Below are 21,476 nucleotides of genomic sequence, written 5' to 3'. Positions count from 1 at the left end.
TAACTAAACAAAACTACCTCCACTCCGAGTCCAGCCAAGCGCTCGGTCAGAGCTGAAACTTAGGACTGGGGGCGTGATGATGCGCTGCTTGGTCAGGACTGTTGCAAACCTCGTGGGGTGGTGGTGATGGAATGTGTGGGACAATGGTGGGAGGATGATTGAGGCTGAAACATCAGTTAATATCCACCAGACTCCTACAAACTCTGAGTCACTGGCTACAAACCTCAAATCCTACGCAGGATTCTCCCGGACTACACGGCGCAACAACCCAGAAGACAGCCACCCCCAAAGATTAATTACTTCAAACTGTATTACTTGTATCTGCAAGAGACATTTACATACAAAAGCAGTGCTCTAATGCACCCTTAGTGCACGTCTTCAACACACAGCTGTTACATGTTTTGCGTAAGTCTAGTGCCACTAGTTTGGCAGCGCTCGGCTTAAATCATCATTTGCGCCAGTAAGGCAGACTTTCCACTTGGGATCATCAGGATTTCTTACTTTCACGCACAGTTTAAACAATTTTCTCGTCCTCAGCAATTGCAGTGACTCATAAACTGGCAATCACTTTAAATCAGTAGTTAGAAGAAGAAGAAGAAGAAGAAAGCATCCATGTACGACTGGGATCCCTCACAGAACCCCAAGATGATCATCTGGAAATCACTGGCACATCCAAAATATGAGAACAAATTCTTGTAACACGATTCACATCATTCGTTATTTTCCGAGCGTCGTTTTTCTCAGTTATTTACAATGGACTCATAAACATCACACACACTCACACACGCTCTTACCAGTTACCTCGCAAGCACATTTGCTTAAAGCAGAATCTTACCTCGTGAGATCACGTCTCAACGCAGAACAGCGCACAAACGCACAGAGCAGGATAGAACTCACGCTCTATTAAAATCAGCCGTGTGTTGACGACGTGTCGGTAACTTCTAATTATCACTGTGCATAAACTATCGTGTCAGCAGCACCTACGGACCTCTGACTAGCGATTTCAAATGTTGATCTAGATACTGCACCCTCTGCAGCAACTTCTCTCGAGGATTGTACTTCGTGTGAGGGACGCACAACACTCTGTAACCGGCGCATTCGAGCAGCTTCGCGCTCAGCGCTGCCACGCCATTAGGCTCCGGGCTGCCGCGGCACATGTCCCGATAGTCCCGCGCCAGAATGCCGATCCTGCAACCATTGCAAAACCCGGTTCTGTGATATCGCAACCAGACGGAATAAAAAAAGTCCTATTCTAAGGGAGTGTTCACATCGGAGCGACCGTCAATTGAACCTCGACTGAACTTTGACGCACACGGCAGAAGTGCTCTGTTCACGCCGTCTGAATCAAAATTCGACTCTGACGCAACCTGCCATTCAGTCAGTTAACTAAAATTGCTGGCAGCTGACAGTCATAGTCACTCAGCTGACGGTCGCTTGATGCAGTGCGGCCATTTCATACGCTTCAGTATGAAAGACAATTCAGAATTCAGCGTTAAATTCATTCAAACATTTGAGCATTATCATTGCTTTGTATGATAATACTAAAGACGGGGATTCCAGATAGAATACGACCTACATTGCGTGGGAAGAATTTTGGAATGAAGCAAATAATTACTTTATCAGTCGTATTTAGAGAAAATTTCAGCCACTTCTCATGCCTATGCTGGCAATAAATAAATGGAAATTGATCACTAGCTGTTACAACAATTTGCTGAACCGTCTGGGATCAACCGACAGGAGACGTGAGAATTTCCATAATTCTGGTTCATATTACTACACGTACAAATGCTATTTCTCCGATGTGCCCACGGTTTGCGCTGATGCGGATGGATTGTTCACAACCGTCGGTGTTGGAGATATAGGATTGGAGGAGCATAGGGCTGTTTTTCATTCACCTTTTCATGGCCGTTTGCTAGAATTAAATGCTTCCGCATACTGCCACTGACACCTTGGTAAGAATAAGCTTTTCCATTTTACTTTGTGGCAGATGATGCCTTTCCACTTACGCCTCAAGATCATACAAGAGTCGATACAAAGTATAAGTTGAATGATGCATATATATATCCACTATCCATAAATTACAAAAACATGGAAATGGAAACCATCAAAACCTTTCTTCACAATAATGGACCCCCCCGCCCCCCCCACACCATACATATCATCTCCTCAAACTTAATATGACCAGAGAATCCTTCATCTCCAGACGGACCTAAAAAAGGGGCGACATTTGCTTACAGGAGACAGCACGCCAGAAAAATAACAAACCTCTTCAAAAACTGAGGAATCAGTACAGTTTCAGAATGTCCAATACTGTACGTTGTTGTTGTCTCTCGGCACTACAACCCTGTTGTGGGTTTTCGCCGCCACCTTTTCGGAGGTTTCTTGGTCTCACTGACTCTGCACAATTTCTGCTGCCACAAAACTTATACGGGACAAACAGGCAGAAATTTCAAAAACAGGCCGAAGGAAAATATCCGGGATACAAGAACTGATAAACCTAACACAGGATTTTCCCAACATACTCTACAAACCTTGGAAGATGCAACAAAAATTCTCTAAGAGGCCAAGAAGGGCAGTAACATGAGCTGACTAGAAAAATTCCACACACACAAAAGCGTCAAAAAAGGGATTAATTTAAACGATACAAACCCAGTTTTGAAATCCAGATTATCTTGAATAATGCCTACGACAGTTCTCTACATCCACCACTGCTACTGTCCTACCCCATCCACCCAGATCTAACCCTCAACATCAACCAACCCCTCCAGTTCCACCGGTAACAACATCTACATAGTCTACACTCTACTTAAACAGGTAAGCTACATACGACTCTGTCCACTGCGAGGTGAAGTCCACAACAGAAAATATTTATACAATTTAAGTCACGTCTATTAGTTTCAGGCATTTAAATAGAACCAGATCTCAGTAAACAATGAGACTATATTAAAAATTGTGTGGACAGACTCTGAGTCTAATAGTCTCCTCTCATGTTGATGAAATAGCTTAAAAACAGATTAGAGATTACACCAACAAAATGCCTATTGCAATCACAGGAAAAACTTAAGTCTAATGTTTACTTACATTTCCAAGAACTGCTGAATCACGTACTCATGATATCCGACATATGCCGACTCACCAGTGTTACCAATTACCATGCAGAAGTATGTCTGATTATTTGAATTGTTACATATTATATTTGTCTATAATAAGAGAACATTCATTTTTATGGGCTACCTTGGCTTCTGAGCGTTTGCCCGAGAAACTACGACAACCTCAGGCAACAGACGGACTCGGCGAATGCTGGATCTCCTGAATGTGACGACCTCTGCACTGCGTCACATACAATGTTCAATACAAACAACTGTTTCCATTTGTTAATCCATTTTATAATGAATTTTTAATGGAAAACCACCCAGAAAAAGTAGAATTACAAAAACATAGAGCATAGAAAATACCTTGCTATAGCGCACACTCAAAATCAAAGCAAAACAACAAATACCTGGTTCCCTTGTTCGTAGCACAGCGACTTCCTCGCACCCTGGATGGACTTACAGGCGTCTTATCAAAGGAAGAAGCTGGCATTTTTTCACTACCAAAATTGCGAGACATCGTCGATTCAACAGGAACAGGCAATGGGTTACAGTTGGAATCCAACATACATTCACCATCTGTTGGCAGAATTAAGAGTTATTTAATAATTACACTTCAACATGTTACAGCGTAACTTCAGCAGGAACTGTGAGACGACTGAATGGTTAATGAAGCATGAAGACCTATTTCAAGCCACAATAGACACAATCTGCCGCAATTATAAGACAGTAAGGATAGACTTCTTCTGCACGAATCCAAGTGCAGACTTTGGTAACAAAATCCACACATATGGATGTCTTCCTGTATGCAATGCCCTTATTGTAGGAAAGAGGTTCATGTTAATGGCTATCATGACATGCGGTTATTGACTAATGAACCCAAAAAGGTCTGAAACAATAAAATTCCAATCACAAATCTGAGGGCACTGAACATTTCGAATACTGCAGGTTCAGCAGTAACGAGTTTCTTAAATATTTAATTTTATTTGGGGGATGTACAAAATAAGTCAGCATACACTTCTCTATATTTATTAATCTGCCTTGTGGTGTGACATTAAGTGTTGGCACATAAGATTTGAGGTTCTCATCATAGTGAATATGACAGATGTTTGCTTCTACCAGATTACACAGTGCTACAACCCAGAAGACAGCCATCTTCAAAACATAACAAACCATCATCTTACGAACTGTATGATCTAATAGACAGACTAATGAATTAATGTTTTTGCCACTGATGATGACCTCTTGAGGTCGAAACACGTTTGGCACCAAGTGTTTTTTTCAAAGTGTAAACAGTTTTGTTCATATGCATGATTTTATACATTTTACATAAATATTCAACACTGCACAGTATGCAAGGTTTTAAGATGACAAATTGCTAGCAGATGAAATGCAATATTACCTAGGAGGAATCCCATTCCAGTATCTATATTGCTGCGAAGATATGTTGCTGAAGGGAGAAGGTTTGAGAACGAATCCAAGATGGAGGCAACAAGAAGCTGCTTCTCTCTTGATCGAGTAAGCGGGACGCTGTGGACATCTGAATCAGATGGCAGCAATGGACCTGAAAATAAGTAACCGCATTGAGAACACGCAGTGATGAACACTGGATAATGAATTCAGACAGCACATGTGGCCCTTTTCAAGTATTACTGCAGGAACCATCTTTAAGTGAAGAGTTAATTACAAGAATTTACCAACTTTCGTAGTTCATACATAACCAACGAACATAAATTCTACACTGATTGAAGAAAACTCACTGCACTGTTCGTCATTTAATGTTCACAGCAGTAAACTAGACTCCTCTTATCATAGCCATGCAAGTTAGGCTGATTCAGTTCGATCATGGTAAAGTATCAGATTCATTTATTTACATTTAATTGTGGTTCATTTAATGATGCTGTCAGTAGCTCAGACTATATAGCCTCGAGTCATACGGTGATCAACGAGCAATGAACTGGGAAATATATGGAACGCAGCGCTTGTTGGCTAATGTAAGACGGAATCCTAGGATTTGCATGGAATGAGTGAGAAAAACTACAAAAATCTCAAGTCAAGATAGCTGGTCTCTTGATTGAGATAAGAACCTGGGTCTTCCTAAATACAAAGCAAAAGTGCTAAATATTTAGCAGTGACGTACAATGGTATTGGCCAACGCGTGAACACCGCTTTATCATATCACCAACGTTCGTGTTTGCTCTCCGGTAAGTGATCTTTGTTTTCTCTACTGTAAAGCTTCTTCCTTTCTTAACCCTTATGGTGTGACATTTGACTTGAGACCACATCAAAGAATAACTGACAATAAACGTTACTCTCCGAGGAACAAAAATACATTTCTGTTGGTCTGCACAGTGCTGCCATCTAGTGTGAAGAGTATGAAGCAAATTTTGAACATTGATTTTGATACATGTGGCAACACTGTTAACAAGTTTTTGGAAATATAACATTGAGAATTTTACTAGTCTGTTGGTGATTTTTAGCCAGACTTTTCCATAATAACCCGGCCACAATTCTTACTTCAAAGTTACATTATTTTAGCAAAAACAGCAGAAAATAATGCACAATATAATGATTAATGTGTAAGTTATTACGAAGTATGTTCTTGTGTATATTGGCAAATATCACAAAATATATGAACAAAGAATCCCCATTAAAAACAAAAAACAAAACAACCCTCACACATTGCAGTTGAATGGTTAGCACTCCTGTTTCATATTCAGGAAGTTCCAAGTTCAAATTTTAGCACAGAGACTTGACAATAAGATGATTCTTCTTTCTTTGTATTTTCTTAGTCCCTCCCGGGACAGAGTATAAAAACAGACAACAACCACTTCCTTCCACAACCTTTGCAATTCATTATTCACTGATCATCCTAAAATTCAACATTATATAGTACGAGCAACTGAATGTTTCATTAAACAAGCCAAGAATGAATAAACAATTAACATAAACAGCCAAATATGCAAGTCTCCAGTTTTGTTGTATGGAGGTTTTAATAAGTCAGGAAAACCTAACTTAAGACAAAATTTGAGCTTGCGGAATTCTTGTTCTGGACCTTGTTACGTCTAACATTCCAGCACCTCCCCAACAACAACATTGCACTCTCATACGCACGCAATGCAATTTGAATTTCTGGAATCCTTAAGCTGAAAATGGCTTGTTCATTTATATTCAATCTTATTAACTTACAAACTTTTTTCTAAAAAAAAAGTATGGCTACCCGTTCTTCTGCCCAAATGAAACTAAAACTTCCTGTCAAACAAACATCATACCAAAACATGCCTTCTCTTCCAACAAAACACAGGACTTTAAAAATAACAACTATTGTGCTTAGGCTACACAACTGTGGAAACTCTGCTCACTTCGTGAACCAAACCAATATTCATACTCATATGACAACAAGACAATTACTTGTAGTAAGAAATCATATGTTGTACATAGAAAATTTGATGTTAGCGACATATGAACAAACCTTTGTATCCTGGGATTTTTAACTGTGCAGCTGCATTTATATTTAGAAGCTTCAATTTTGATGCCACATTCATCCTCATTTTTCCATCTGGAAACAAACATAAAATAATTACAATAAAACACCCTAACCAGAAATATATCAGTATACCGTTATACAGACACATGGTATTTAGAGAGGTGCCTGTATGGGTGAATGGTACGGATGAGAAGCTAACAGCATTCCTCAATAGTTACTCAAGTTGACAGACAACAGAGAACTTCTTGATAGCTCGACAATCATCATCCCGTTTGTGGCCAACAATCGACCATCATCAGTGCAGACCAGACACTGACGTCCCACTGAATTCTGCTCCCTGTTCATTCCCTCTGTGTCACATCTTCCTTGATCTTAGTCTCCCTCTTGGGTGTCTTCCTTTAGTTTTCATCTTCATCAAAACCTTCTTTGGAATTTTATCTTCATTTATTTTTAAAATATGTCCGCACCATTTCATTGTGTTCTAAGTCTATCTTCGAAGGTGTTTAACATTAGATTCTAACTTTTTAATTTCTTATTCTACCCCTATTGGTTTTCCCTTATGTACTTCTTAAAATTGCATCTCTGCTGCTATTAATCTGGTAACTGCTTTGGTCCATGTCAACATTTTTGCTCCAAGCATGTAGTAACTTTTATATACGCATTTCTTGTTCCCACAGCATGTCCCTCAATAGTGGTACAATTTTCTTGTATCTTATTATTTCTGTGGTTTCTTCTTTAACTGCTTCCCTTTACTCTTTTTTTTCCTGATAATATGATTAAAAAAATCATATATTTTATTTCATCTTTATACTCACAAAAATAAAAGTATGGCCTGTGTTTTGAAGCAATTTTTTTTGTAATGTACAACATTTTGTTTATAAAAGTATTATGATTAAGTAGGATTTGAGGATTTCCTGGCACTCATTGTCCTGATGATGGAGGTAGCACGGACATCTGAAACGTCGGTAAACTTCTACCAGATTACACAGTGCTACAACCCAGAAGACAGCTATCTTAAACCTCTTAACGTTCATTCAAACAAATGTTATGCGCCACTGACCACACACACTATTGTCCGAATACCACACACTCAGTTATTTCCCAAAATAACGCAATTCAGTAATAACAGAAAGGAACAAACAATATTATCCTGAATTAACTCAAGTAAATGCACACACACACAGAAATATACTTACTTATTTGCAAAAATAAACCCGAGATATCGCAAGAGGTTAAACTTTCCATCACTCATTATTTTACTTCCACATTACTTAAAGCTTTCCACTTCTTTTATTTCATGATTATTACATTATCTTTTTGTAACCACACATTTATCTAAATTAACATTCAACCCAAAATCTTTAAACACAGTAACATCAATTTGTGATTTTTACTCTATGGTGCTTTTCTTTGGTACCCACGCATTGAGATTAAATCTCTCCAGTAAACTGAGTCAACTTATAAAACATGTTTTAAAATGGCACACTCTGATAAAATAATGAGAACTCAAATTTGGCAGTAGACAGACCTGTATCAACACTCAGTTTGATGCAGAAGTTAGGATCAAGTACAGAGGCTACGTGCTGCGTAGCGGCCTGCTCGAGCACAACGAGGGACCACACCACATCCAGCCATGCCGATGGACTTGGCAGATCTTGCACTGTCACATGAGGCAATATCACCTGAAACATGATTTGCTGCCTTACTATCTAGTAAATTCATTAATTTCATCAACAGATTCAGTCATACCTTAACATCATAATAACGAATAAGCATCCCAGTAACAAGGTCGACCCTACAGTACAAGAAGTTGGGAATGAATGTGAAGTAAAGATGGCTGTCTTCTGAGTTGCAGAAGGTTACAAACATTTCATAGATATTTGCTGCCTCCATCATTAGGGTGGCGATGAGTAAGCCATATGTGAGGGATCACTTTCAGATATAAGAATCGGTCAATTACGGCAGAACCATGGCCGGAGCAGCGGGAGAGAAAACGAGCACCGGGCAAGAGTGCAGGAACCAAAAGGAGAGGGGAGGCTTACTACAGCCAGGCCAGAGTTTAACTTTTATTCTAGTCAATAATAACGCTCAACAGAGTATATATTTTTCTGAATTCTGCCACTTGCATTATGCAGTACTTGGTGGCTACAGAAGTGAATCTGATGGCACAAAGACATATCAGACACAGATGCCTCCAAGGTATTTCTTGTTAGCAGCTACACAATTCTGGGAGCCACTGACAAGGGGACTTGGCTAATGCACATACATCTTTCAGCTAACTAACTAACTAACCAACAAACTACCTCCCTGGAAGCAGAGCCTGGAAGTCCAGCACCAACAACACCAAACATCTTTCAAACTTACATTAAAGAGATGATCAGCATTGCTTGGTGTGTGGAATACAGTGGCCAGTGTCAGGAGCAAGGCTGTCAAATCATGTGGTCTGCAAACATCTACATGGCACACCACCCAGTCTACCAATGCATCCAGGACCTCTGATAACAGAAAACAACTGTCAGTACCTGGCAAGTTCTTCCTCATCTCAACATCTGCACTGAAGACCAAATTCAAGACTAAATTCACTGATTACTGTATCTGATGGTATTTGAATTGGAAACAACAGTTTGTTATAATATGCCTGTACTGTTTTAAATTACAGTAATGCACAGCAGTCACATTCTTATCCAATACACATTATCCAGCAGTTCACCAATGACAAGATGCCATACTGGAAACAATACTTTTCAATGGTTGCATTACGCAGTCCACTGGATTCCAATGAGTCAGGTGAACGGGGCTTCTACGGACTGTTCTTTGACTGTTGCACTCATTGGCCAAGAGTAGGATGGATGTGTGCTGGTGTGCTGCAAGTAGACTATATACCCTTGAACAGCAATCTGCATCAGAAACTTTCAGCATGTTTTCTTGTTTACTATGTAACCTTACAACGCCACCAACGTCCTAACACAATCATTTCAGCCTGTGCTGCTGAGTTTGGACTCTGGCAGAGGCTAGAGGAGAAATCCTCTGCCCCCATCGGGGATCAAACCCCGGTCATCCAGTCCGTAGCCAGTCACTATACTGACTGAGCTACCCTGAAAGTCTTACAAAATCTTCTTAAATTAATTCACATTCCATGATACACACTAACCATACTCCACACACTCACATCCAAGCGGAAACAATACATTAAAGCAAGCGTCCTATTTTCATACAGTGTGGCTACACAGGTACGTACATGTTAATCTAACAGATCACTGGTATAGCAACCCAAAACAGCATAATTTTTCAGCTCTCATAAATCACATTACATTTTATTTTTCTATCCATACGCATCTGAGTCAGTGGTTATACACCACCATAAATACTGCCACTCTTCACTAACAACGACACATTCTCGTCTGCATGATGATGCCACTTATTAACAGAAATATAGTGCCACAGTGCAGTATACAAACATGGCATATGACACTTCAGTTACAGCAGATGTTTAAAAGGTCCATTCCCCATGGCTGTAGGAGATTTAAATATTAAAGGCCTGAAGTTCTCACTTACAATTACAATTCAATATCTGGTATGCAAGCTGTGTGATTTCCTCAACAAATTGATGAAGATGTAGTGAATAGATGCACATGAAATTCAGTTAGCATACTTTACAAGTAGATTTTTCTAGATGTAAAACCATCTGTAGCAGTTTGATATCACACTTTATACAAACACATCATGCTTGCCCATTTCCATAATCTGTACAAGTGCACATCTTTGTACCTTGGATTTTTCTCATTTGGCAGTGTCTGGATAACAGACAATCTTTCCATACTTAAATAGATTCATCTACAATCTACAGATATGTCTTGGTTTCCAGAAACAAATCCTGAAAATTCTTATTTAGATGTAAAATTGCACTAAAAATCTTGAAAAGCATGTTGACACTCGTATGTTGTTTGTTTTTATCATCAGCGTAATGAAGAAAATGATGTATCAGTTCCAGGTGTTCTCTTGTGATTATATCACAAAAATTGAATGTTGAGAGAAACCACTTTATGGCGATATGTGATCAGAGTGCAGGCTTCTGAATTAGCCCAATAGTACAAATAAACCCAGCATAAAACATATTTCCTCCTCTGTCACCCTGGTTTTCCCCAGTCCCTCTTGGATTGTACCAAACAGGCCACAGCAGCTTTCTTCCAGCCTTACCAGTCATTCACAAATCACCCTATCACTTGATAATACATACTCAGTGGAGCTGAAGAAGTGTTGTTAAATAAGCAAAGAATGAATCACACATTAAAAAAAAATTTATATCCAAAATCATATGCAAAATATTCTTTAGTTCCAGTACAATTCATCTGCTAACCCAGACAACATGTAGAACAGGATTTCATTTTAATCACTAAAATCATCAATTAGCACATAAAATTCAGCTCAGTCATCAATCTCACCTTAACTGTCATCACTTAAGACCACCTTCCACCACATTAGTATGATGCCACAAAAGAACATCATCAATATGGCAGCATCATGCAAATAAAATCTCCAGTTTCCAATGACCAAGCCCTAAAACACTGGGCGTGCAAGCACTTAACTTTCTACATTCAGACCAGGGCTAAAGAGCACCATTGCCATATCTGGTTTTGTCATCCATGGCTGAACTTAGCATTAATTTGGGCCACAGTATCTTGCAAAATGTCGACAGTATCCTGGCCAAGAAATCCAGATGTACGGACAGAACTGTCAGGGAAGCAACATAGAGAGGCTGCGCTCATAACAACACGAACAGAGGGGATCGATCGCTTCTCCATGAGGAGATCATGGAAGTATCACATTCATACCTTAATGAAAGGTCTGAAGGGTCTCTCTAGGAGCAAGACATCTTCTCCCCTGGTCATTCCTATTTCCCAATTCTACAAGCACAGACTAGGCTCCATCTCCCCACCCATGGCTATGGTTAGCCATCTTGCTGTGTTCACTGGTCAAATCCTCTACCAATTCCTACATAACCTATAAACATCCTAGTCACAATCACTTTAACCCTGAAGAGGAATGTAGCATGTTCCTACAGAACAATGGCACAGACCCACAAGTCTACACAACACAACCTATAATCAGACTTGGCTATGAATGTGCTTAAACAGAAAACATTCTGACATTTACCTGTGTTTTTATATCTTAGAAGACCAAGACTTGTCAGGATAGAACCAATGACAGCTGGCCTGTGATTGGATTCTACACACTCACAGAGATCTCCACAAGTCTTCTCTAGCAACAAGTCATCTGGGAAGTTTAGTGTTGCCATAGCATACAACAAGTCAGCACAGTCCTTTATATTAAATTTCTCTCTCTGTCTTGCCAAGTTGAACGCCAATGAACGCAGCAATGGTGTTGAGCGACGCTGCTTCTGTGCCAATGATGACATTATCTGAAAACATTTGTCACACCTATGAAGCTAAATCACTTGGTATTTTGCTTAACACATTTTAATCTTTGTTCTACACCCAAAACTGAATTCACTTAGGTCCTTAATTCAATCCTAACTGCTACCAGCAATCTTAAAAAATACATCATTATATTAATAACAAATCATCTGTACAGCCAACTACCAGAACATGGTGTATATCACATAAAAATACTCATGGAAACAAATAATGTTCAATGTAATATTGGTTCAATAAATCAACAAATATGACAGACCTTTAGAGAACCACCAGGATAAATTAGTTGTAGGTGAAAGTAATAGGCAAAGTTTCCTACTACACCACACCACAGAGGCCCACTGAGGGTGTGGCAGTAAAGCTCCACATGTTTTACAGCTTATCCCCTCTAAAGGGAAGGGAGCAGTATGAAATTTTGGCCCTTATGAATAGAAGACAATACCCACTGAACTGGAGGCAGGGCTGGCCCTGGGTCCAGTCCGAATGCCATAGTAAGGAGGACATTGTCAGCATATGCCCAGACTGCAGTCAGTCATTTTGCTGTTCCAGAATATGCCACAGTTGTTTGTGCATGGTAAGGGTAACAATGGTAATGGACTTCTCATACAATTTATTAAAACTGATCTGTTTGTTCATGATGGAAAGAACTAATTATAGTTGGATGGATAATATTAAAATGTATCTTAAAGAAACAAAAGTTGAAGGGTGTGGTTTGTGTAAACATCAAAATAAACTTTCAGGTTGCATAAAAGGCAGGCAATTTCTTGACTATCTCAGTAACTAATAGCATCTCTGCTCCACTGAGCTAGTGAAGATCTGTTAAAACAACTAGTAACATCATAATATCCGGTTCTCATAATAATTATTTTCCTGTAATACTGTAGTTCCAAAAATCTGTCAATAGCTGTTATAACTATGTATTTTTTTATTTGTACTAGAAACTAGTATTGTATTTGTGCTATGACCTGTTCTACATCCTTGGCTTAGGCCTATGAAGGATCCATGGAATGTAAATAAATTCTATTCTATTCACCTAAATATTATAAATCATGAGTGAGTGCTGTGAACATTGTGTTTTATAGCATATTATAACAATATGGTGACCAATTCTGCTTATTGGAAGACATGTGCTTGTAACAAAGTTCTCTTATTGAATATCCTTTTGTATTTGTCCAATTACAGGTCAGGTTACACTACTTTTAAATTATATTACTTTTATGCATTTTGTACATCACAGATCAGGATGTGGAACAAGTGAGTGTTAAAAAACAAAACACTAACAAAAGAGACACATAAAACACCACTATATTTTATCAGACATTCGCTTAACAGCATAAGACCAGTTAAAAAGTAAACACACTTAATTACTGCTTACATCTCACTTAACTCCACAAACTATAAATTCTCTACACTATGTCTGTGTTGGATCTAATAAATACAAATAAAAGAAATTCTGAATCAAGTCTATGTTGTTATGTGGATGTGAGCTAAAAAGGTTCAAGCTCATGTTTTTTCTCAGTCTCTCCTATTTCTAAAACATTGTGATAAGTTTTATTGTTTATTTTTCTTCTTATACATGACATGCAGACAGTTAGTCAGTATTCAATTTTGCAAAACAAATGTGGTAGATAGCATTTCACAGGTAAGGTGGCACATATTGATGAAAAAGGGGGCACAGAATCAGAACTACAAATGTACTCATTCTTACCTACCTGACACTGAATTTTGTTTACACTTTTACTTATGAAAATTACCCAAATTATTCTCTCCAATCAAACAATCTTCTTAAAATCATAAATTCTTCACTTGCAACTTATTCCTGCCTGACACAACATGCTATTAAAATCAATACTTCGTACCCCAATTCCATTTTTACACATAAATTTTCGCTTACCCTAATCATCTGACTCAGAGAGATGCCTGCCACAAGCTTGGCAGCTTTGTCTTCTCCTGTGACTCCAAGCACAACGGCCAGATCTCCATTCCCTGATGCTTCCTTCCACAACGTCGGTGAACCATGAGGTAATCCACGACCCAATAATCGACACAACTTAAGAAATCGAGTATCTGTTTCAAAGTCTGGCAGCTTGACATGCCCACTAGCAGTCCAATCAGCAAGCTGAGAAACAATTTGTAAGGCATGTCTGCGTGACACCAGTGGTGACTCCGCTATAGACAGCAATGATTCCACTGAATCTGCTGCAGAAATACTTTCATGTAGCGACTGGGTTGATTTCTTGGGTACTTCGACTCTTTTTAAAGAAGCAAATGCTGCAGCTACTATACTACTTTTTCTCTCGTTTACTACATGCACTGATTTGGATTCTGATGTACTGGTGTCATGTGTCTGATCCTCTGGTGCCGAGACAACTGTCGATGATACATCAACTGAAGTTCCAACTACCTTAGTTGTAGATTCTGAGCATGGAGTAAGACGGAGACCAACAGTGGCTGGAGCAGAAGAACTTGAAGGTTGCATTGGATTACTGATCCTGAACAAAACACGCCATCCTTTCCAGGGTACATACCGGATCATCATTATACAGAATAAAATACAATAATAATAGCTACATTAAATCATGAACACTTGTCTGCACTCTGCACGATCCGGCACATATGAGCTACTTTCTACCCACCAACTAGCCGATGCAGACAGCCAAACAGTAACTTAACCTAAAAATACCGATTATTAGTTCTAGGTTGGCACAACTGTTCCACAGAGTACAGTACATGGGACATTCCTTAATGACAATTTACCTACATCTTGTTCATTGTCAGTGAAACTCAATGAGTGACGTTTATATTGTGCTGCCATCTACTCCGATCTGTCATAAAACTATTGGGAAGTCGGTGGTTTCGGGCTGTGATGAATCCAACGCCTGTTACTGGTGAAGATAATGTCAATAAAATGTGAAGGCCAGAAGATGGACGAAGTCTAAATAGTCAGTAATGCACACTTTCACGACAAACAAACTTTCTTGCTAGGGAACAGAGATTGTAGATGACTTCATATTAAACACAGTTCCTATGTACGAACTCTTCGAAAACTGCTACAGTGAGGCAGACCAAGCGTAACTAAGTTTAGGAAGAATTTCACGTCACGGAAACAAGGAACAGCAGCGTAGGGCATTATCTGTACAAATTATGAACTGAGTAATATCGTGAGTCGTAAAGAAAGTTTAGTTCCTGTATCTCCTAAGTGGAGCATAGGGCCTCCTTTCGGAGGTTTCATAGTCTTTAGAGCGTGCATTTAGGAGTAGTGATTGACTAGTCCACTGACTGCACAATTTCTACTCACACCTGATTTGACTGCCAGAGCAATCTAGCAGTTAAGCAGTGAATCAGGAGAGTCTTGGGTGAGAAATGGCCTCTGAATTTTGCTCTCGAAACATCTCGTATCATTCATTCACTCATACTTACATATTATAACCTATTTACATATTGAATTATGGATTTTGCCCAAACACGATAGTCTTAATCATCTTCCCTGTTATCATTCGATGGTTCATAATTCAATATGTAAATAGGTTATGAAATGGATGTATGAATAAATGAATATAGGGTAACGAATGACGTTTACATTTACAGTCTTTCGTCATTGGTTGGGCAATGTAAAAAAGCTGTGTAATGATCACAGATTCTAATGGTTATTAATGACTGGTAGTTTGCGTTTCATAAATTGTAATGGATATTGATGATATGTCGAAGTTTTTGGGCACACATAATGGTAGAGACAAAGTGATCAGAACGTTATCGTATGCAACAAAATTAGCTGCAGCATTCGTGTCTTCTGAAGAAACTGCACGTAAATTAGACTCCATAAGTGGTCAACTTAGTGCTTGCCGAACTATTCTTCGTCTGTTTGACGATATACCGATGCTAAATTATACACTGACATACGGACTGGGAAAAGAGGTCGAGTAAAATAGTACACCTGTTCGCAGACATTTTGTAGGGATAAAGTGAATAGTTACTCTACTAATATTATCTTTACAGGAGCCTGATAAGTTGACAAGAATAATTGGAATTCTTATAAATGCAGCTGATCAGCTGTATTTTCCGTTAGAACATGTTGCCTGGGCATCTGACCATAGAATTGTCTCACTTCGTAGCACATCTTGGTGGACTGCCTGTACTGTCTGTTGGGCTGTATCACTGTACCTGAGTTTCATAAAGTAAGAACATAGTTCGGTCATCTTCAGATCTTTAAAATTATGGACATGCTTGTGTGTGCATATGTGTTTAATATACATGAGTGTATGTCCACATGTGCATATATATTTTTGTCAGACAAGAAGAAAGAACATTAATCAGGACATGTGATTGTTTGGCAAGTCAGTACAGTTGTTTAGATCTCTGAAGTTGTAAACAAATTGTAGAGTGTTAACACTAATGGAATAAGTATATAAAAAGTGAGTGGAGCATGTGTGTTGTTTGGGCGGGGAGTGAATAAATGTAAGAAAGGATCATATGGCTCATTATCAAACATTCTTTTCTTTATTAAGAACACAAACAGGTTGGTGATATGTATTAACAAGTTTGAATTTTTGGTTTTCTGTGTTTCTGTACTAAGGAAATAGAAGAATCATAACTGAAGAGTGTAAAAGCATTTCATATACATATTTTTCAAATAATATAGTTGTCTGGTGAGTAATGTTTATATTGCCATGTCACATTTATTCAGTCTTTTGTATTTGGTATAAAGTTATGGCTTTATAAAGAAGTAACTTAATATATTTTCCTATATATGCTTTGTCCTGTGTAAGACCGTTTTGCAAGAATCTGCTAACTGCTTCATATCTGTTGTTTTTCTAGGGCTCTGAGATGCATGCATATTCTGCAGTATCAAAGAAGCTGTTTAAATGGCACTGACAGTGATGCCAAGTAAGTACATAAATTAGTGAACTTCATGGTCACATAGTTTGAGATGGAATTAAGTAATAGCTGTTTTAAACAAAATGATAACATTAAATCTGGAGGTTTGTGATGATAATATATCATTACTCTAACAGAACAGCATTCTGGGAAATCACAGGTATCAATTTTAAGCCTGTATTGATGGGAAGGTGACACAGCGGAGCTGCTCTTGAAACAGGCAGGTACTGTTATGCACACAAGGCTTGACCCCAGCCTAACTTTTAAGACTGTTCTGAATCATTTTGGAAAGCAGCTGTAAGTCACCTACAGCCTCAGAAGTCTACAACCTATTAGGAGTTACCAGAATTTACAGGCAGTATGGGATTCACTAATTTAGATATCAGTAACACCAGGTAAAATCTGTTAAAAACAAAATAATGATCCTGGGACATATTAAAGTTCTAACTGTAAATTTTTGTTTTCATTTCATGTATCAGTGCTGTCATGACGCAGCTGGTAACTCAGCAACGTCATCAGCTACTGACTGTTCTTCGATGCGGTGGTGATTTAGCTCAAGCCGTCAACTGTCTACCAGGTGGATTTCTATGGGCAGGGAAACTGCAGAAATGGCACTGTGGAGCACTGGGCACTATAACATCCATTATCAGTCTGTATCAAAGAATAGTAGGAAACCAAAAGACAAAATAGAAGCCATGTTTTGCCTGAGCAATTACTCTTTATTATACCAGAGACTTACTGAAGCATGGGTTTCTCACATTAGTTGAATGTATATTTTAATTTTCTACTGTAATGATGACTATCTGATAAAAACATTGGGCCTATTAAAATGAGTCCTGTAACAACCCAGTATTTGAATACCTAGCTGGCAGGATCACATAGTATTCAAAACAGCAGTTTTTGTTCTGTAATCATTTTATATATTTCCTTGGGAAAGAGGGGTAAAGTGGTCAGAGCATGAAACCAACCACTGACCGCCATCTGTTATTAAGACTGAGATTCTGTGGAGCTTCACCTCCATTAAGTGCCGCACTTGACAGTCACTGCAATAAGAGTACTATGCTGCATTTTTGTGACCCATACCTTCCTACAAATGTGTCAAAGACTGAATATTATATTATTTTATATACTGTATAATACAATTAATATATAAGAAATGAAAAGAATAATTAGACCAAACATCATAGCCAAATGGTCTGCTCTCCTGTTTCATATTCAGGAGCTCTGAGATTCATATCTTGGCCCAAAACCAGCTATGGAATTATGGAATGGTGTGTGTACTTGAGGGTTTTCCTCAGTTTTTCCAGGCAAGTGCCAGGATAGTTCCTTGAGTTAGGCCATGACCACTCCCATATGCTTTCCAATTCGTCTTCATCACAGTCTTAGCTACTGACAGAATCATTAAATAAATTACAACTAAACCATTTGCAATTTTAAGTTAGATCTCAGAGTTAATAAACCATATTTTAAAATTTAAAGTATCAAGTAAACCTTTTATTGCAGTTGTATGTTTATCACAATGTATAAATGAAATAGTTTTAGTAAAACAATATTAACTCTTATTGTAATGTCAACATCCTGAAAGTGTGAGGACAGTGGACTTTTAATTCATCCTTTATAAAAGCTTGTTTCCATTTTGGATCTTTTCATCATTCAGGTTTAGTTATATTAAGAATAATGCAGTGTATTTTTGTCAGACTTTATTTTAAGAGAAATTTTCATTTCGGCTTTTTAAAACATTCCCCTGCCTTAAACAATAAGAGCATAAATATTTAAAATCACTGGCAGTAGCACTGCTTTGGGATTTACAGTGCTATTTAAATCACAGAAACTGTCAATGTTTGAGAATAATGAACACTTCTATTACAGTATCTTCCTGAAAGCAATAAACAAGCTGTTGCTATTACTGTGACACTGTTTTACTGAATGAGGACAACTTTTTATATGAAGGAGCTGCTGCAGTTTACTTCTCTACAGAATATAATAAGTTACTATTATTTATATTCTCTGTAACTTTACAATAATTACAGTTCAATGTTTCATACTGCCCTTGTCATATGTTTGTTCTTAGCAATATTTTTATGGTAAGAAGTATTTAACTGTACCTTAACAGATTACTGCAGCAAACTTAAGTCTTAATATTCAGCTTAACTGTTAGTAATAACATGTCAGTAGGGCACATCTCAGTAACTTGTCTAAAATAAAATAGTCCACGACTTTACATATAAGTCTGATTTAATAGGGGACCAGTTCTGCATGTCATCGTAGGAGATGCGGGCACACTTTCAAACATTATTCTGGTGCAAGTATAGAACCTGTAACTGAGATCAGAATGTCAGAGCTGAACAGCGAGTTTAGTGTCTAATTGTTGCAGTAGAATTCTTTGACAATGGCAGCAGGTTAATGAGTGATATGCGACCGTAAGGGAATACTAGTGAAGCGTGATGTTTATGCGGAGTTAATGCAGTATCAGCTTTGAAATTGTATTGTGGAAGCTAAGTGAGCATCAGACTTATGAAAGAACATCATGCATCATAACAGTAAGGCAGCTTACTGCTTCCTGTAGCTGTCCAAGTTGTTTCCTTATGCATATTCCCCATCAGTATTTAGATCCAGGGAATATGCACACAGGAACTCTGAAGGACTGAGCCATCTTTGTGGAGGTTCCCTTTACAGACATCGTGCCTTTTCTCTTTGTATGTTTGTATAAAAGATGTCTGCTCAGCAGGAACCTATTATCCTGATGGGTGTGCCCTTGTGTTGATTTAAAATTAAGAACAGCATACATTAATAATTTATGGATATGAGTTGGTTTGAAGTGAACAGTTTACACAAATGATAAACTCTGGTAAAAATTACTTTGAAATGTCCATTTGAGTGCGGCATCTCCTAAAATGACAGAGGTTTGGTAGTTAAAATATGATTTCATCCTGTAACAGAAACTGTAGGAGAGCTAATTTTTTATCGGATGTAGTACACTGTCTGTAGAAATCAGTTTCCCCATATGTGCACAAAAAAACAACTAATTTAGTGCAGTCAAAATAAACCAAACACAGGAATACGCAGACGTTTCAAGGCACTGTACAACATTCTGTAGTTTAAAAGAACAGGTATAATTAACATTTATGGAAATTAAAAAAAATCTTCAAATTACCTTTAAAAATTGCATCTTGCTTTAACACAAAAATATTCATCAATTTTAACATACATATACTGATCACTTTGGCATTAGAGTTTTGTTGACAATACACGTGGAGGCAGTTTTATTTTTGCTTCAAACCTCGGTGCAGTTTGTGGATTCAGTGATAAAGGTTGTGTATGAAAACAGAAAATGTCATCATGCCATTTCAGTGTAAAGTTTTTAAAACTTGCAAAAATCTAAAACTTATTGTTATGTATGTAAAAGTTGTCTTCATAAATATAATAAAAGCAGTTGGTACACTTATTTTTATATATTTAATACCTTGCTAAATATATTGGCATATATCATTGATGTAATGTATTTTAAATGAGTGTCATACTTGCATACATCCAATTATGTATGTGAATGTATTATTATTATATCACCCTCCTCCTCCTCCCCCTTTATCCTTACAATGCAACTTCCCATTCATAACTAAAATCTTTTTACCATATACTAATCTTGACATGAAGCATTCATGTTTATGAAAACCTTATGTAAATCCTCCAAAAAACACATTTTACAACAAATGTTATCACATAATATAACTAAAACCATTTCTTTCTTACAATCACATTACAGCTCAGGTAAAGCTAAGTAACAGCATAGATTATATAAATGGTATTTTAAATGAGATCAGAATTATTTATCAAAATCCTTTTCTTCTCTCCTAAGTGATTTTGTGCCATAAAAGCATGGAAGGAAAACTCCACACATTTCACACAACTTCATGTGCACTTTTATATATTTGCTGCACAGTTAAAAATAAAAGTCACTGGATTGGTATTATAATTATTATATAAACTTACAGTGTGTTAAAATAAAACCAATGAAAGTTAGCATTTAAAAGATTGTAAACTTCAAAATTTGTCTATTTAATATAAGATGCATTTACGATTTTCTAGCATCACTATATAAATAGTGCCATCCAGTAGGATAGTTGTTCAACACTGGTACTGTATACACCCAAGCCAGGAACTGACCAATGGCACCTATTTCTGACATTTTAAAAACTTGTTTCTCAAATATATAATTTCTTTACATTTTCCAAACTCATCCTTGACAAATATATATATTTTAAAGGGAATCCTTTCCTTAGTATTTATTATTGGTAGAATGTAAATTATTTTTGTATGATTATCCTTTTAAAATTGTACACATTTCTTCATTTGAAGTTAATTTTATGTAACAATAATGAGCACCACAAAATATGGTGTTATAATCTTGTGATCATGAGTAAATTCAGCAATTTTAATCCAGTTCAGACAGTAATTATGGTGAAAGATTGATCAGTCATAATATCTTTGTATTCATGATATACTAATACGGTTTAAAAGATGCCACAGCTTATTTTAATTGAAGAAAGAAAGTACATGACTACCAAAAAGCAATCTGTAGTTAGCCATTGTATT

At 37.6% G+C, this 21,476-nt stretch overlaps 2 protein-coding genes across 3 annotated transcripts; one reads left to right on the top strand and one right to left on the bottom strand.

Annotated features, from left to right (window-relative positions):
• Positions 1–292: 292 nt before the first annotated feature.
• On the bottom strand, positions 293–14,705 carry LOC110840111 (FAST kinase domain-containing protein 4). Of its 2 annotated transcripts, XR_015534691.1 has the most exons (9): positions 13,903–14,705; positions 11,731–11,995; positions 8,941–9,071; positions 8,105–8,258; positions 6,562–6,648; positions 4,492–4,653; positions 3,500–3,668; positions 836–1,188; positions 293–663 (listed from the first exon to the last, which is right to left on the bottom strand). XR_015534691.1 is itself a non-coding variant. In XM_022084915.2 (8 exons), exons 1-8 carry the CDS (start codon positions 14,545–14,547, stop codon positions 981–983), a joined length of 1,821 nt encoding a protein of 606 aa, XP_021940607.2. In that variant the 5' UTR covers positions 14,548–14,705; the 3' UTR covers positions 293–980. The 2 variants fall into 2 exon arrangements, 1 of the variants encoding a protein (XP_021940607.2); XM_022084915.2 differs by having other exon boundaries at positions 293–1,188.
• A 665-nt stretch (positions 14,706–15,370) lies between these two features.
• Positions 15,371–20,328, top strand: Pex11c (peroxisomal biogenesis factor 11c). Its single transcript, XM_087352182.1, has 4 exons — positions 15,371–15,923; positions 16,005–16,183; positions 16,824–16,892; positions 17,363–20,328. Exons 1-4 carry the CDS (start codon positions 15,693–15,695, stop codon positions 17,571–17,573), a joined length of 690 nt encoding a protein of 229 aa, XP_087208308.1. The 5' UTR covers positions 15,371–15,692; the 3' UTR covers positions 17,574–20,328.
• Positions 20,329–21,476: the final 1,148 nt, after the last annotated feature.

This window comes from Zootermopsis nevadensis, unplaced genomic scaffold (assembly GCF_977971745.1).
Source record: "Zootermopsis nevadensis isolate Lab colony 2312 unplaced genomic scaffold, Znev_1.0 Znev_ptg000001l, whole genome shotgun sequence".
Lineage (NCBI taxonomy): Eukaryota > Metazoa > Arthropoda > Insecta > Blattodea > Termopsidae > Zootermopsis > Zootermopsis nevadensis.
The sequence above is the reverse complement of the archived record's forward strand: the minus strand, read 5'-3'. Positions and strand labels throughout refer to the sequence as shown.

Excerpts from the sequence above, each read along its gene's own strand:
- LOC110840111 (XM_022084915.2), bottom strand. The coding sequence starts at position 14,547 with ATGATGATCCGGTATGTACCCTGGAAAGGATGGCGTGTTTTGTTCAGG. Across the intron at positions 11,996-13,902 it reads CTCTGAGTCAGATGATTAGG|ATAATGTCATCATTGGCACA; the intron begins GTAAGCGAAAAT and ends AAATGTTTTCAG. Across the intron at positions 1,189-3,499 it reads GCTACGAACAAGGGAACCAG|GATCGGCATTCTGGCGCGGG; the intron begins GTATTTGTTGTT and ends CAATGGTTGCAG.
- Pex11c (XM_087352182.1), top strand. The coding sequence starts at position 15,693 with ATGGATATTGATGATATGTCGAAGTTTTTGGGCACACATAATGGTAGA. Across the intron at positions 15,924-16,004 it reads CATACGGACTGGGAAAAGAG|GAGCCTGATAAGTTGACAAG; the intron begins GTCGAGTAAAAT and ends TTATCTTTACAG. Across the intron at positions 16,184-16,823 it reads CTGTACCTGAGTTTCATAAA|GGCTCTGAGATGCATGCATA; the intron begins GTAAGAACATAG and ends TTGTTTTTCTAG.